At 34.9% G+C, this 15893-nt stretch overlaps 1 protein-coding gene across 2 annotated transcripts; it reads left to right on the forward strand.

The window, feature by feature from the left end:
- Nucleotides 1-5894: 5894 nt before the first annotated feature.
- Nucleotides 5895-15324, forward strand: LOC131155037 (poly [ADP-ribose] polymerase 2). Of its 2 annotated transcripts, XM_058107934.1 has the most exons (19): nt 5895-6109; nt 6175-6448; nt 6533-6642; nt 6797-6878; nt 7228-7463; nt 7838-7958; nt 8107-8162; nt 8795-8868; nt 9003-9049; nt 9221-9270; nt 10356-10418; nt 13001-13081; nt 13316-13426; nt 13588-13663; nt 13813-13955; nt 14158-14231; nt 14743-14848; nt 14978-15104; nt 15227-15324. In XM_058107934.1, the coding sequence occupies exons 1-18, from the start codon at nt 6026-6028 to the stop codon at nt 15068-15070; spliced, it is 1881 nt and encodes a 626-aa protein (XP_057963917.1). In that variant the 5' UTR covers nt 5895-6025; the 3' UTR covers nt 15071-15104; nt 15227-15324. The 2 variants fall into 2 exon arrangements, with proteins under 2 accessions (XP_057963917.1, XP_057963916.1); XM_058107933.1 differs by having other exon boundaries at nt 14978-15324.
- Nucleotides 15325-15893: the final 569 nt, after the last annotated feature.

Below are 15893 nucleotides of genomic sequence, written 5' to 3' on the forward strand. Positions count from 1 at the left end.
CGCGAGGCCGTATTTATGAAATGTTTGGTGCGAGGCCGTATTTATGAAATAATTTCGGTGTGAGGTCGTATTTGTGAAATTATGAAAGATGGTATAATATTATGTATTATATGTCATCAGAACCCGGATGTTAGTTTAGTCCAGTTTCAAGAGCTCGGTACCGTAACTATATATATAGATTAGATATCTATGTTTAGACTTGTGCTAACCACCCCATGAGGGGGTGGGAGTTGGATAGTTGATGTGGCTTTTAGTGTAGAGTTGTAGACGTCCACCTGACAGTTTTGACCAGGGTGTGGTGGGCCCATCGTACTTACAGACATTTTTGACTCGGCAGTGGTCGATCAGCCATTGTCGGGTCCCACCTTCGGGCTGCACAACCCGTCATGGGGGTAATACATAACATCAACTAGCTATTCATCCTAGATATGTTTTCAGTATTATCAAATATAACAGATGATTTATGAATGATATGAGTTACTAGAAAAATATGAAAGTATATGATGATTCGGTATATTATGACGAATGTTTACAGATATATGAAATTTATTGTATATGTATAACTACATTATATATTTATGTTGCCACACAACTGTATATAATTTATTTTCCCTTACGGAGAAGTGTCTCACCCCCGAACCTAATTAATTTTTCAGGAGACCTTAAGAGACCGGCGAGTCGTGGTTGTTGTTGAGCTTATTGAGTTACCCCACTAGGAGGGTAAGATTTTGTACTAGGATCAGAATTATTTTGTTGTATGAACCTAGGGTTAATTTGATGTTTTGGAGGTTGTATATAAATACTGTATTTTGGAAATGTAGTAGACTCTGGTATTATGTAATTAATGGTTTGATGGATGTAATTTATTTTTGCTGCTGCTTAGGTTTCTGCTGTTCATGTTAGGCTATCCCCACTACCCACGGGTTCGGGTTAATATTATTATTATTTATGTTTATTATGTGATAAGTTAAGCAGGTCGTTACATAACCTGTTGTGTTCAAAACACTTTGAGTGCCTGAACGGCTGAAGGGTCAGCGGGTTGACTTGGTTTCGGGCGACCGAACCCCTGAATTAGCTTTTTCCCCCAACTCAGCCAACTAACATTTACGTTCAAATTGGGCCTCGGGCAACCGAACTTATAAGTTTGGTTAACCGAATCATAGATCAGGCTACCGAACTGCAGACCTTTTGAGGAATCACCTCATTCAGCTAACTAAGCCTATTTTTGGGCACCCAAACCTCAAACAACACATTTTTGCATTGTGTCTGTTCGGGCACCTTAACCTTGGGTCGGGCACCCGAAAACTCTCGGGTTGTTTATTTTTACCGAGGTAATTAGGGGTTAAAAATGGGTCAAAACTTTAAACTTGTTTTAAATCTTTTCTAATAATACCCATTGAGTCCCCAACGGTTATTATTTGCCACTTGCCTATATATACTAGTTCATTTGCAAGGATTAAAGGTGATTAGCAAAAGTGATTATGTAACGACTCGAATAATAATGATATTTAAATAATAAAGAGGGAGGGAAATGGAAAGAGTAACAGAAGGAGGCAACTGACAAGCGTTCGTCGACGACGTTGCACTTTGGGATGTAATGACTCAAGAAAATTTATCAGGTCCTCGTCGACGAAGACAAGTTTCGCCAATGAGAAGATACCGAGAGGTTGTTTTCTAAACTCTGAAATTCGTCAACGAGGAAATGGTGTTTGTCGACAAACCTTCTTCATGACCTCATCGACAAGATCACGTGGCTTGTTGACGAAGGTCAATGTATAAATAGTGTTAAACTCGGATTTTAAGTAGAATTTTCAACAAAAACTTTACTTTCTTTTTCATCTTCAGTTTCTCTCCCATCTCTTTTCGATTCCGACCCCGTTATTCGCCGGATCGATGATCTGAGGCCACTATGATGCTCTTGGGAAAGTTCTCTTCAAGTCTGCCGGAGCGGATCGTCGATGAGATGGAGTTGGATTTCATCCTAGATTCAGGGTAAGGTCTTTTAAGAAGAATTTGGCTTTCCAGCAGTTGTAGGAAATGTAATAGACGTAAAAATAGTGATATTTTGTTTTGAAATATATGATTTTCAGGGCGTTGAATGGAAAACCCTGCGGGTGTAGGACTCGTCATAGTAAGGAATTTTTAGCAGGAATCAGGTAAGGGAAATATGCTATGTTAGGCAATTCTAATATGTTTTCAGTATAAATTATATATATTTACCATATTATTATTCACAACAGAAATTTATACAGTTTATCAAGTATGCTTAATATGCTTCAAATTAATGTGTGGTTTGAGAATATAGATATAGTACATAAACATACTTTACAGTATTTTCCAGAGTTATGTTTTACAAAATATATAGACAGTGGATATATTTTATAGTAATTACAGAATACCATGATTATATAGTTTACAGTACAATGACATACAAATTTACAGTTAATTTTAGAAACACAGTTGATATAGATACAGTTTACTACAGTGTCATGGTTAATACAGTTATTACAGAATCATGGTAAAACAGATAGTTGTATATAGAGATGTATTATATAGTATTAGACCCTAATGGACCATTACAGATACAGTTTATAGAGCACGGTACCGTAGTTATATACAATATAAAGTGCAACCACCTATTCAGATAATACGTGGTAGGTAGGTCGATCGCATGCCCACGAGTGGACAGGCTCCCCATCAGATATGGGTTGAGGAGGGCTGATTAGACTAACGAAGTATAGTGGTTTATCCTGGTCGCCCAGGCAGGATAGATCCCGCCTACGGGCCGCACAACCCTATCATGAGGAGTTAAATCATGACATACAATTATCCATCCAGAGAAGTTTTCAATTATTATTATTATGTATGTACGGTTTCACAAAAACAAGGAATATACGTATATATATTAAAAGTATTATGTATAGAAACTTAAAACATAGATATGTTAAGCAACATGGTAAAAAGTGGTGGTTTATATTACTTGTACTGTATTTACAGATTCAGTTATACATGATTATATAGAAACAGATTTTCATAGTATTGTAACTCATTTGCCACACACTAGCAATAGCATATTTTGTCTTACTGAGTGTCGTCTCATCCCATTAAATTAATATTTTTCAGGTGATCCAGTTAAGCGAGTAGATCAGGCTCGCAGATAGAGGAGGTTACAGTTTAGGCCTGTCAGTAGAGTGAGTGTTTTGGAAGGTTACTCAGTTGATGGTATTTTGGGACACAGTTATATATGTATATTTTGGGAACATTTAGCACTCTGGTATTATATATTTTCTTGATTGTGTTTATATGAATTCCTCTTCTCGCTGCTTAGGTTGATGGTTTGGTTTAATCTAGTAGGTATCAGAGCATTACAAATTTCATAGTATATATAAAAAAAAAAAATAGAACTGGAAAATAAATAGCAGGTCGTTACAGATTAAAATTTTTTCTCTCAAACCTATATACTCCTTTTGCTACATTCTTTCTTTTCCAAGTATATACTTTCATTGCACTCTTTCATATTTACTAGAAAACATATTTTTGAAATAGAGTGTATTTGATTTATTTCCCTCTCTTGCAAATCAATTGCAAGATTGAACGGAGTTTGTTTGTGCTCATTGTATACGTCTTTACAGATCATTTTCTAGGCATAGACTCTCAAATACTCACACGTTTTTGAAAATCTATTTTTGAGAGTTCTTGCTTAATTGATCTTTTTTATAATATTCCATATATAAATATTTGATTGGGAAGATTTGATGTTTTAGCTTGCTAATCTTGGCATTCATATTGCAAGACTTGAAAGCTTGCACGATTTTATTTGATAAATCTTTTGCAAACATCCCCAAATACTTTATAAACTAATATGCAATGCATTTGCTCAACTCTTGTTCAATGAACTTGTGTGAAACAATATCGCAAGAGTTACAATAGTTCCTACCCTTAAACACTCCCTATTACTATATGACTTTATTGGATATGTTTGAGTTGTTCCAAGTGAGTGTCCACTTTGATATTTCCTACTTGAAAGTCCACTCGATCTTTGCATTTGATCCAGTACCTTTATGTCTTTACCACTTACACCTGTACTAACTTGATCTGCAGAGATAGGTTAATTTGGAACTACAAAGTAGGTTGATATTTTCAAAATACATCAATTATGATTACGTAGCCACTAAAACTAACATAAGTGATAAGTGTTTTAAGTAACTTTTTCAAGTGCTTCCAAACATGGGCTTAGCCTTATGCCTCTTCCAAATTTCAAAAGGAGTATGTAATTTTAGTCTTTTTTTTTTTTGTACTATTATATTCTATATAAGATCACAAGCATCTAAAATTGTTTTTTTTTTTTAAAAAAATTAAAGGATGCACCGTTTGAAATTCACTTTTTTAAAAATCCTTTCCAAATTCCAAATTAATCCTAATTACTCATGATTTCTACGTGTCTATAACTCATATAACACAAAATGAGTACATCAAAAATTTTAATAACAAAACACATAATCAGAACTTGAATATACTTTATTGTCATTCTCAACCCTCAATTTAACTATACCATCACAAACATAATCTTTTCCTACAGATGTTCTATTTTTTTGCTGCATTTGAGAGCATGCACCTTAGATTTTGATTTGGATGGATTTGGATAACAATGTTGCATTACATTTTATCGAAGTCCACACAAATTCATAACAAACTCTCTCTCAAACACAAGGTTAATGGTCATACTTAATTAAGATTCCATAGTTTGCTTAGGCATAACCTCATTGTGAACAAAATTTGACATCACATTTTTTCTCATTGAAGAAGTGTAACACAAGTCCATCAATATCAACACTATTACAAAAGTAAATTTCAATCCAATGTCACTACAACTAAGAACTTGCCAGTAAACAAAATCATCAAGTTGCATAGTTTTAGAGGCTCCTCAATAAGAACGCATATTCTGAAACTACTTTGTATTAGAACGTATACTCCTAGTATATGAATCTGCCCATCACCCTTCGATAATATTATTAATGGTGACAATTCTCACCAATGACTCCTCCATGACATTTGCTTGAAGAATTTCACATTTTTAAAAGTCCCAGTTAAGTAATATTATTATTCTGCCATAAACAAAATAAATATTTTTATTTTATTTATTATAATTAGAGTTAAATGATAAGTTAGTCGTTGTACTTTTAGTTAAAATATATTTAGTCCATATACTTTCAATTTGTACAATTAAGAACTTGTACTTGATATTTTATTCAATTAAATTTGTCATCTAATCTAGTTTAATGGTTAATGAATTGTAGAATTGAATTAATGGAAGATCCTTCTGAGTTTACCCCTTCAATTAGTTGGCTCATTTGAGGCCCCTATATTATTAGTTACGAAAAATTATATATATTATTTTAAAATTATTTTATACTAATTTTACGGTCATAATTACTTCATGATGAATAAAATTTTTTGAGATTTTTTCAAAACAATAAACTTATTAAGAATAACAGTGATATAATGTGTAATATCGATTCTATACTTTATTACGTGAGCTATTTTATAAAATTTAATGATAATTTTAGATTTAATTAAGATGACAAAAATAATTGAATGAAAATTTTTTTTAAGTGATCATCTGACAAAATATTATACTTGGCAAAAATTAAATTTACCATCTTTGAATCATCATTACTTTCTTAATTTTTTGAGATAGTCAAATGTCAATTTAAAATATTAAAGAGTAAAATACAATCCCACAAAATTTCAACGAATTGAAATGACGCCGCTAAGCGGACAGATTCCTTTGACGTCGTTTTTCTGCGGTAACCATGACAAACGACGACGTTTTTGGGGCTCAGAAGCCAGACCGAGTCCGCTCCCGATTCTAACGAGCGCAAAGACGCGCCCAAAATCGTGCAGCGCACCGAAGCGAAGTCTGCTGAACGGAGAACAAGTCGCTCTCTTCCTCTGGAAGCTTTTGCAGAATTTAGTACCTCAGGACACTGGCTGCTCGCTCTCTCTCATTGTTGGTGTGTGTGGAATGGCAAGCAAGCTGAAAGTAGATGAGCTCCGAACCGAGCTTGCCCAGCGCGGGCTCAGTACCAGCGGAACCAAGTCCACCCTGGTATGCCCCCTTTGTGTGTGTCCATGTTTATGGGTGTGTTCTCGGATGACACCAATTTCTTGCAGGTTCGGAGACTAGAATCAGCTCTTCGCAAAGAAAATAAGGAGTCAACGGGCGCAGCTGATGGTTCTGTTAGTAAGAAGAGAGAGAGAGAATACCAAGATGGAGATTCGAACGAGCCTGAGAAAACCAAGGCCATTGAGAAATTTCGGGACATGGGTGTTCGGCAATTGCGAGAACAAGCCACTCTCAGAGGCATTTCGGCAAATGGGTCCAAGAAGGAACTCCTTCAAAGGCTCTGTGACGCTCCGGAGAAGGATTCAGAGGACACCCATGAAGGTATCGAGATTTTTTTTTTTTTTTTCTTTTTATAGTCGTTCTAAATGGAAATTGTGGAATCAATGTATGGTGTTATGGTGGCAGTTGAAGAAGAGAAGATGGAGAAGGTGGTCACGGCAACTAAAAAGGGTGCTGCGGTGTTGGATCAATGGCTTCCAGATCATATGAAGGCACAATACCATGTGCTGCAGCATGTAACTGCGCTTCCTCCTTGCACCATGTATTCTATTTATTGAAGTTTTGTTGGAAAATTAATGGCAGTGAGAATGATAATTGCAATTATGTGCTGCATTATTGCTTTCTTAGTTACTCATAACTATGGACTTTGAATTTTTTGTTTTTATGCAGCTTGATGAAATTTATGATGCCACGTTGAACCAGACAAATGTTGGAGACAACAACAACAAATTCTATGTGATTCAAGTTCTAGGTTCTTTCTAATATCCTCTATCTTTTTGTTTGTTATGGACCACTTGATTAGACGAATTTGAATACATTGATAAATTGAATGAAGTGTTGGAGTTGGAGCTTAGCAGCCAGCATTTGAATAGTTGTTCAATGTAGGGAGAGATAGGAATTTAATTTGGAGCATAGTTTTAATAAACTTCTTAATTCTTGTAACAATGTCATTTTATATCATTTTATGTCAGAGTATTATACTAATTCTTATTTTTGATGTATGTGGATTGCATTGGATGATACAAATATAACATTTTCTTTCTGGTTCATTTGCTGGGCTGCAAATTCTAACTTTGATCTCCTTTTGAAACATGCTGTAGAATCTGATGACGGTGGTACATTCATGGTTTACAACAGATGGGGTAGAGTTGGGGTGAAGGGTCAGGATAAGATACATGGTCCTTACACATCAATAGATAGTGCTATTCAGGAGTTTACGCAGAAATTCTATGCCAAAACTAGGAATGATTGGTTTAACAGGAAAGAGTTCATTAGCTACCCAAAATGTTATACTTGGCTGGAAATGGACTACAGCAAGAAGGAGAAAGAATCAGTTGTGAGTTGTTTCAACCCTAAATTTTGATTCTACTTTGTTTTAACAGCTGCATGCTTGAGATATTTGCATGTTTTGGAATTATTTTCTACAACTGAATACGTACTTCTAGGAAAAGACAAACAAAAGAAAAAGGGAAAGAAAAGGATAAACAAATGGATTAGAGGTGTGCGGGAGGAACTGGACATACCTGTTGGTACAAAGCCAAAGCTGTTGAATTCTCTTATCATATGAACTGTTGTGCAATTAATTTGTTTCCAGTTGCTTTGATGAAAAGAGATGCCCTTATTGCTGCTGTTGTTTCTCTTGACCAAACTCCAGTGTTTAAACTTAGGGCATGCTGTACTCTCCTGCTTCTCTGACACAATGTATTTCAGGTTCTGGAAAAGCCTAACTCTGCAGTCGAGCGTCGAGAAACACAACTCGAGCCTAGCATTGCAAAGTTTATTTCTCTTATTTGCAATATCAGCATGATGAGGCAGCAAATGATGGAAATAGGTTGGATAGTCCATCCATGCTTTTTCTACTGGTCATCAAGAAACAAATATGATAATCATTGAAAGTCATCTGGTTTTCTCTTTATTTACTTTGGTGTGCTTTATGGATTTATTCATTTACTTCATGCTATGTGTATCTTTTTCTCCAGGGTACAATGCTGAAAAGCTGCCACTTGGTAAACTTAGCAAATCAACTATTTTGAAGGTAAGTCTGTGCATTATATAAGTTCTCCTTTGGATAACAATTACACTGTGTGTTAATGGGTTTTGTTTTTTAGTTTTTTGAAAGATTAGTCATACTTAAAAAATTTGTAGGCAATGGTAGTATGCTGTATCTTGGAAAATTTCTGCCAAGACCTCTTATGAATTGAAAGATGCAGATTTGGCATGGAATTTTATTCCAGCATACGGTTTAGTCATTGTATCAGTTTAGCTACTTTAGTGCAAATCTTGTGCTTGATGCAACTTTTTTGATTCTGTTTCCAGAGATCATCTTTAAACAAATATTGACTGCTCATATGGAAAAATGTGCAGCCCAGAGGGCTGTTATACAGACAGTAATCACGGAATCAAACTGTAGTTATTGAATAAAAAAACTATAGTATTCTCTTGTTTCAGATCTTAGGACTGTGAAGTCCTTCAGGTTCTATTGTAATGCAGATCATAATCATTTACCCTTTCTTTCATATATTCATCTGGCTTGCTGTACCTGTCCTCATCATGCTGTTGGTTTTAGTTGAACTTTTACTTGGATAATATGGTGTCTTCCTTGTTCCACTGTTAAGTTGAATGGCTGTTTTCTGCGGGTTTTTTCTTGGCTGGGGGGATCATATTTAGGGCTATGATGTCTTGAAGAGGATTGCTGATGTGATTGGACAGTCAAATCGGAAAAATCTTGAGCAATTAAGTGGGTAAGTGTTAGTTTATATTTGTAATTCTTGTTATGCCTCTTTCTTGCTGCTTTCAATTGTAAAATTTAAAGTTTAGCTATAAAGATGTCCTCTTATTGAAATTATTTCATTTTTGAAATGATTTTATATTGCAGAGAATTCTATACTGTCATTCCTCACGACTTTGGATTTAAAAAAATGCGTGCGTACGCTCCCTCTTTGTGTGTGTGCGCGCCGCGCGTACATGTGTTTGTGGTGGGTGGGTGGGTGGAAGTGCATACATGCACATGCTTGTGCGTGGATGTTGCACTAGTGGGTTATTTACATTATTTAAACATTTATTTTCTAAAATTTTAAATGTGAACATTGGCAGGTGAATTTGTCATCGATACACCTCAGAAGTTGAAGCGCAAATTGGAAATGGTATTGTCTTTCTTACAGGATGTTAAATTGTTCTTATTGCAAATATTATGGTTGGAATGGTTGTCAAATTGGGATTCAAATGGTGAATCACAATTTGGGAATTGAGAATCGAGAATTGAATCATAACATATGTTATAAATTTCAAAACCAATTCTAAATGACATGCATATATATGTGAACTACAAGCAAAATACTGAACATAGTAAAATACATTTTATTTTGACAATTAAAAAAAAATCATATTTCAATCGTATGCTTGCCCTAATAAATGAAAAGTAAGGGAATGAGTCAAGAAATATTAATAAAAAAATAGTGAAAAACTGAACTTTTGGTGTTTATCAACAACTTCAAAAAAAAAATGTCATGCATATTCTTTTTCAAATTAAAAAGGAAAAGAATAATTAACTATAAAAAGTGATAATAATTGAATAGACTACTGAAAACTACCAACTTTTGAATCATAACAACACAAGAAACACGAGTACCACCTTAGCTGATGAGTGTTCTGCCCCTTCTTCTCAATGGCAGAGCACTGCATTTGTCCAAGAGTGAAGAATGGTTTTGTGAAGACAACATAAGGCCTAAAGTCTATTTTTTCCTCTTATCTAGAACAAAATTAATGTAGACAAGGACTGGAAGGTAATTGTGCAAAAATAAAAGAAATAGAGAAGAGAAATGCTGTTTTGGGGGGTTTTAAAACCAGTAGGGTCGATCAGGATATGAAAGGTCTAGAATTGTGTCAATTGATGGATTCATATTCTAACAAATCAATAGATTCGGCGAGGATTCAGTTGTTTTTTGATTCACTAGTAAGATTTTTTTTTTTCTCAAATCAATATGGTATGGAATTGATTTGAATTTTTTTTCAAATCCTATTTGGGTTATTAGTTGTTGTCTTGAGTGTTTAGCAGTTTTTCATCTGAGGATTTTAGTGACTAATAATCCTTAAAGGCTGTGCATGATGTTTCTCTGCAATCTCTCAATTTATTTAGTTATTTCTTTTTGGCAGATGTGTTGCAGTTTATTTGTTTCTTTTTATATTCGAATTAATGAGACAATGCTTGGCTTAATTTGTGTAATTGAAGGTTGAAGCCCTAGGTGAAATTGAAGTTGCAACAAAATTGTTGGAGGATGACATTGGGATGCAGGTATTGTTGCTGTTCACTCTTCCCTATCATAGTTAACTGGTTGTGGGTATCAATTCTATATGCTTTTGCACAAAACCCAAAAAAAAAAAAACAAAACAAAACAAAAAACAAAACTCGATCTGCCTCTTTTTAAGGCATATTTTGAAAGATTAAACTGCCATTTATAGCGTCAATTTTCTAAACAATTTTAGAACATGAATGTTTGGGTTTTAACTCCCCAGAATTTTAGGATCCTAGATATAGTGAATTGGGGTTCCCAATATATTGATTAGTGACTCTTTACTGTACTGTATAATTTTTCTAGGAATTTTAGACAACTGAAATAAAAAATTAACTGAGAACAGTAATTTGTGTGAATGTTTTGCTTCATACATCTTACCTGTTAAATCTTTTTATAATTTGAGCTGTCCTATAGTTACGTTTTTGAAATATGTATTTATGCATTTTCTCTTTCTCTCTGTCTCTCTACACACACATGTATGCAAAAAATATGTAACATCCTTTATTATAATTTGTCCAATTCCAAAGAATACTCTCCTTCATTATTGTCTATGTTGCATCTCAGTTTCACACAAGCACCCATCGGCCACCAGGAGTTAGTATCACTTTCTACCAGTACTCTTCCTTGCAAGTACTTTGCCTGCTGCAAATAGGCTTTGCTTGCTTCTCCATAAGTATCCACTTGCAGTAACGAGTTGTTGGTAGCATCTCATTAGTTGTCCCAAAATTAATGGAAGAATAACAAGAACACAAGTGACTTGGTTTATGGAAGAATGTGGCTATTTTTCACTAATTGAGATGAAATCAAGCGACAAGGAGAATAAAAGCCTATAACTTAAATATAAAACATATAACCTGTATGAAAACATTTCATATATTATAGTATGTATGCTATCAAAACATAGCTCGCAATGGAAACACAAGAGTAGATGCACATTTTTCAGACCAAAGGTAATGGCTAGAGGAAAGTATGTGTAAATCAATGGAAGGCAATGACAAAGAACCACACACCCATGTGTTTAACATCAAATAGGTTATGAAGCTGACTGGCTCATTGCTTTTGGAAAGATAAAACTAAATGCTTTAAAGCTAAATGCTACTTTTAGAATACCACTTTACCTGAAATTTTAAGCTGTTAGGTTGTGGGCCAACAATGTATATCAAGCCTTAACACTCCCCAAAACATGCAGCCCGACAGCACATCTGAAGATAAACACGGTAAATAGCACCCATTACACGGATACAATAATTTTCTTTAAACACCACACAGTAAACATGGGCAACAAGTTTAGAACCCGGAACCTCCTGGTGGCCAGCTTTGATACTATGTTAGAATACCCCTTTGCCTAAAAGTTTAAGCTGTTGGATTGTGGGCCAACTAAAAAATTACAATTTGTAGAATAAAAAGATAATTATTATAATAAAACAAAATCAAATAGCGTGTTTGAATATTTATATTTGTTAACTACAAGTACTATCAGATTCTCCTTCATTATGTGATAAGAAAGGTAAAAAAGAAAGGATGCAAGTTATATTCATGAAGAAAATCTTTAGAGAAGAAAAGCAAGCAACGGATGCAATTATGAAAGCCAAATAAGTGTTGAGGAATCAGATGATGGGATACTTTGTTCCTAACAGATTTTTTTTTTTTTTTTCAAGAAGACACGATGATAGAGAGAATAAAATATTTATACTGTTCTTGAGGATTCTTTGAAGCCTTTGGATGGTTAGAGAACAAATCTCTCTCTCTCTCTGTAGACACACTTGTATGCACAGACACAACACAACATACACAATGGGGGAGGGGGATGATGAAATCAGGAAACTGGCTTTGCCCTTGCTGGCTTATGAGGCTGTTGTCATCATTGTTGCTGTCTGTGATGAGCTAATTAATATGACCTAGGATTTATTGAAGAGCAACAGCGGGCTTGAGTGGAATTGAGAATCAAGGGACCCAATTCCCGCATGCTATCCCCTCCCCCTAAATTGCGTGCACTGAACATGGGTGTACACATTATAACCCAATATTCATGCAATTGTGCATTGTTATTCCAAATTTGAAAGGCATACCAAACAGGCGAATTGGAACTAAGCTGGCTGACACACAAATCCTATCTTCTCTTTTCTTTCAAAAGAAGAATGTCATTCATTTGACAATTCTGTAGACTCTGTTAACTTTAATAATCTTAATCTGTTTTTTTTTTTTTTCATTTATTTTGTCTTTCAAAAGAAGAAGTCATTCATTTGACCATTCTGTAGACTCTGTGTTACCTTTAACAATCTTAATCTGTTTTTTTTTTAATAATAATTTTGGCACAATTCTATAATCTGTGGGTTACCTTTAGTAATCTTAATTTTTTTTTATTTTTATTTTGGCTTCTATACACATTTTAATCCTTCTTTTCTGGTAAATCTCTCTCTCTCTGCACATATATGTTTTAAAGTTGGTGCTTGCATGCAGTAATTGTATCCAGTAAATGAAATCCCCCTTCCCTGCGGGAAGTTTTCTTTTGTGTTCCCATTTGAATTGCTTGTGCACATTATTCTCCAGATTCATAACTTATTTTCTTGCATTGTTATAGGAAGATCCATTATTTTCTCATTACCAGCGCCTTCATTGTCAACTCACACCGCTTGACGCTGATTCAGAGGAATTTTCAATGGTATTCATCAGTTATATTATTTTATCAACTTGAAATATTAAACTCTAAGTTGGCTTTACTTTTTCCTAAAGTGGGGGATTGTTACTTGGTTTAAATATTGAGCCAGTTATTCTTAGTCTGGAAACAACCTAAAAATTATAATAAGGTAGCAATTTTCCCCTCTGGCACTTAGTGGTGATTATCACCTGGACAGTTTCTTTCATTAAAATGATCTGTCTCTCTCTTTGTTGTCAGATTGCAAGGTACATGCAGAACACTCACGCAAAGACTCATGGAAATTATACTGTTGATATAGATCAAATATTTAGGGTATCAAGAGAGGGTGAAATTCAACGTTTTGAAAAGGTAAAGAAAGCGTGGTTCATGAGAGCCTGTTTCTCTTGTAAAGTGTTTCACTCGTTGTGGACATCTTCTGCTTTTATAGAAATGTTTCAGATGTTTCACAGCTACAATGTCTGTATACTTTTTTAAGTCTTCTGTAACCACCCTTGTGCTCTTGTAAGCAGTTCTCTAGTACCAAAAATAGAATGCTTTTGTGGCATGGTTCTCGGCTGACAAATTGGACTGGCATTCTATCCCAAGGTTTTTTTTTTTTTTTTTTTTTTTAAGACTTTTATTTTAAACTCTCTCTCTCTCTGTGCTTCTGCATTTGTGTTTTAATTTGAACCTATTGAGTTTAGATCAGTTTCTTTAAAATATTTTACTTCTATTTGTGCCATGAAAAACTACAGGTTTGCGAATTGCCCCTCCGGAAGCACCTGTAACAGGTTATATGTTTGGCAAGGGGGTTTATTTTGCTGATATGTTTTCCAAAAGTGCAAATTATTGCTATTCAACCTCTGCCACGAGGACTGGTGTGCTGCTTCTGTGCGAGGTGATTCTTTGACCAGTTGAAAACATACTAAGCAAGGACTTTGATTTAAAATTTCACTACCTGTAATATGTTTTACTTCAATGCGCTAGCTTGGCCGTATCATCATTGTTTTTTTATAAATTCTTTTTTTCTTTTGCCTGTTCTCTTTGTTTGTCCTGCTGTTGAATGTTATTGTGAGACTGTTGAATTGTTGACTTTTTAGGTTGCTCTAGGTGACATGGCTAAGCTTCTAACCGCAAACTATAATGCTGATCAGCTGCCAGAAGGAAAGCTAAGGTTCAGCATTCTCTCTATCTGTCTCTCTCTCCCCCTCCTCCTCCACTTGACCTAAAAAAAAAATATATAAAATAAAATAAAATAAAATAAAAGAAGAAGAAGAAAAGAAAAACCTCTTTCCATCTTACTCATCCCTCTTCTTTAGATGCTGATAGCATGTTTTTCTGACATGTAATGACGAGATACCGTTGCTTGCTGCATAACAGCATAAGTGAATATTTTCTTTTTTAGTCATCGACTTCATGAATAGCTTTCCATGACAGTTGACATTTTGTGCTTTTGCATGTGCAAAGATGAAACACAATCCTCCTGAATCTCTATTGCCATGCAGTGTCCATTTGAAGCTTAATTAGTTCTGTGTGCAAGATATGTGGTCCATTGTTTGTAAAAATTACTATATGCTTCCCTTCTGGCAACAAACAATATTAGCATTACAGAACTCTAATGTGAAGACTTATTTATCATCTGGATTGCCTAGATTCTTACGATGGTTTAAAACTGGATATTGCAGCACAAAGGGAGTGGGTTCAACGGCGCCTGACCTGTCTCAGGCTGTGACACTTGAAGATGGTGTCATCGTCCCACTGGGAAAACCAAAAGAGCAATTGGGGTCAAAGGTACAACGCATTTACCATCAACAGATTTTTTAAACAGTGAATATTTTTCTTCTCACTAAGTTTTTATCAAGGGCACTCTGCATTGTTTATCAGATTTGGTGCATGCTAAGTCCTCTCCTTGTTTTGCAGGGAAGTTTATTGTACAATGAGTACATAGTTTACAATGTGGATCAGATTAGAATGCGCTATGTTGTTCAAGTAACTTTCAATTTCAAGAGATGACCAGCTTCAGGATGTGATAATGCCATCTTTTTTGGTATCTAATTTGATGGTTCAGTCCTTATCTTCATTCATTGTTCTGATTCATACTTCTATTTCAATGTTGTAAATTAGTGAAAGACCCCCCCCCCCCCTCTCTCTCTCTCTCTCGTAATGTAGGTTGGGAAAGAAAAGGGAGTTGCTGTTAATGAGGTGGGTTGTCTTCTACTCTTTCTGTCATTTGTTAAAGACAGAGTGAATACAAGCATGATTCGTTAGTTGTCTTGTCCTCTCACAGACCTCCTGACTGGAGAGAAACTGACTGAATTTCATTTACAAATTTAATCTAATCTCAACATGATTGCTAGTTTTTGAAAGACAAGCATGATTCATTCGTAAGATGACATGATTGCTAGTTTTTGAAAAAAAATATTTATTTTGGAGGCCTAGTGCTATGAAAGTGAATAATTGTTGGCCGAGCTTTTTAATGATGTGTTTGATTTGGTGAATTTTTCCTCACTATTTCATCTCATAAACCGCACCCAATATGAAAATGTACTCTTTATCTTTACATAATCGTTGCATTGACGGGCTTTGATAGGTTAAATTTTGATATTGTACTCTTTATCTTTACATAATCAAAATTTAACCTATCAAAGCCCGTCAATGCAACCACTAATTGGGGAGAAGTGGCTAATTTTAGAGTTCTATCCTAATAAAATTATTGTTTTCGGAAATATTTCAATCCCATGCCTTCGCCAAATGGGCCAACTCATGGAGGCAAATGCTAATGGTCCTAATGGATGCTCAAAGGATTAAGGGTGTTTATGGGTTGTGTTGGACTTAA

This window comes from Malania oleifera, chromosome 5 (genome assembly GCF_029873635.1).
Source record: "Malania oleifera isolate guangnan ecotype guangnan chromosome 5, ASM2987363v1, whole genome shotgun sequence".
In the NCBI taxonomy this organism is placed as follows: Eukaryota; Viridiplantae; Streptophyta; class Magnoliopsida; order Santalales; family Ximeniaceae; genus Malania; species Malania oleifera.

Bases quoted from the DNA above. Each gene is read 5' to 3' on its own strand.
- LOC131155037 (XM_058107933.1), top strand. From the start codon at position 6,026: ATGGCAAGCAAGCTGAAAGTAGATGAGCTCCGAACCGAGCTTGCCCAG. The intron at 9,050-9,220 runs GTGCGTACGCTC...GAACATTGGCAG, and splicing joins CTTTGGATTTAAAAAAATGC to GTGAATTTGTCATCGATACA. The intron at 13,664-13,812 runs GTTTTTTTTTTT...GAAAAACTACAG, and splicing joins GACTGGCATTCTATCCCAAG to GTTTGCGAATTGCCCCTCCG.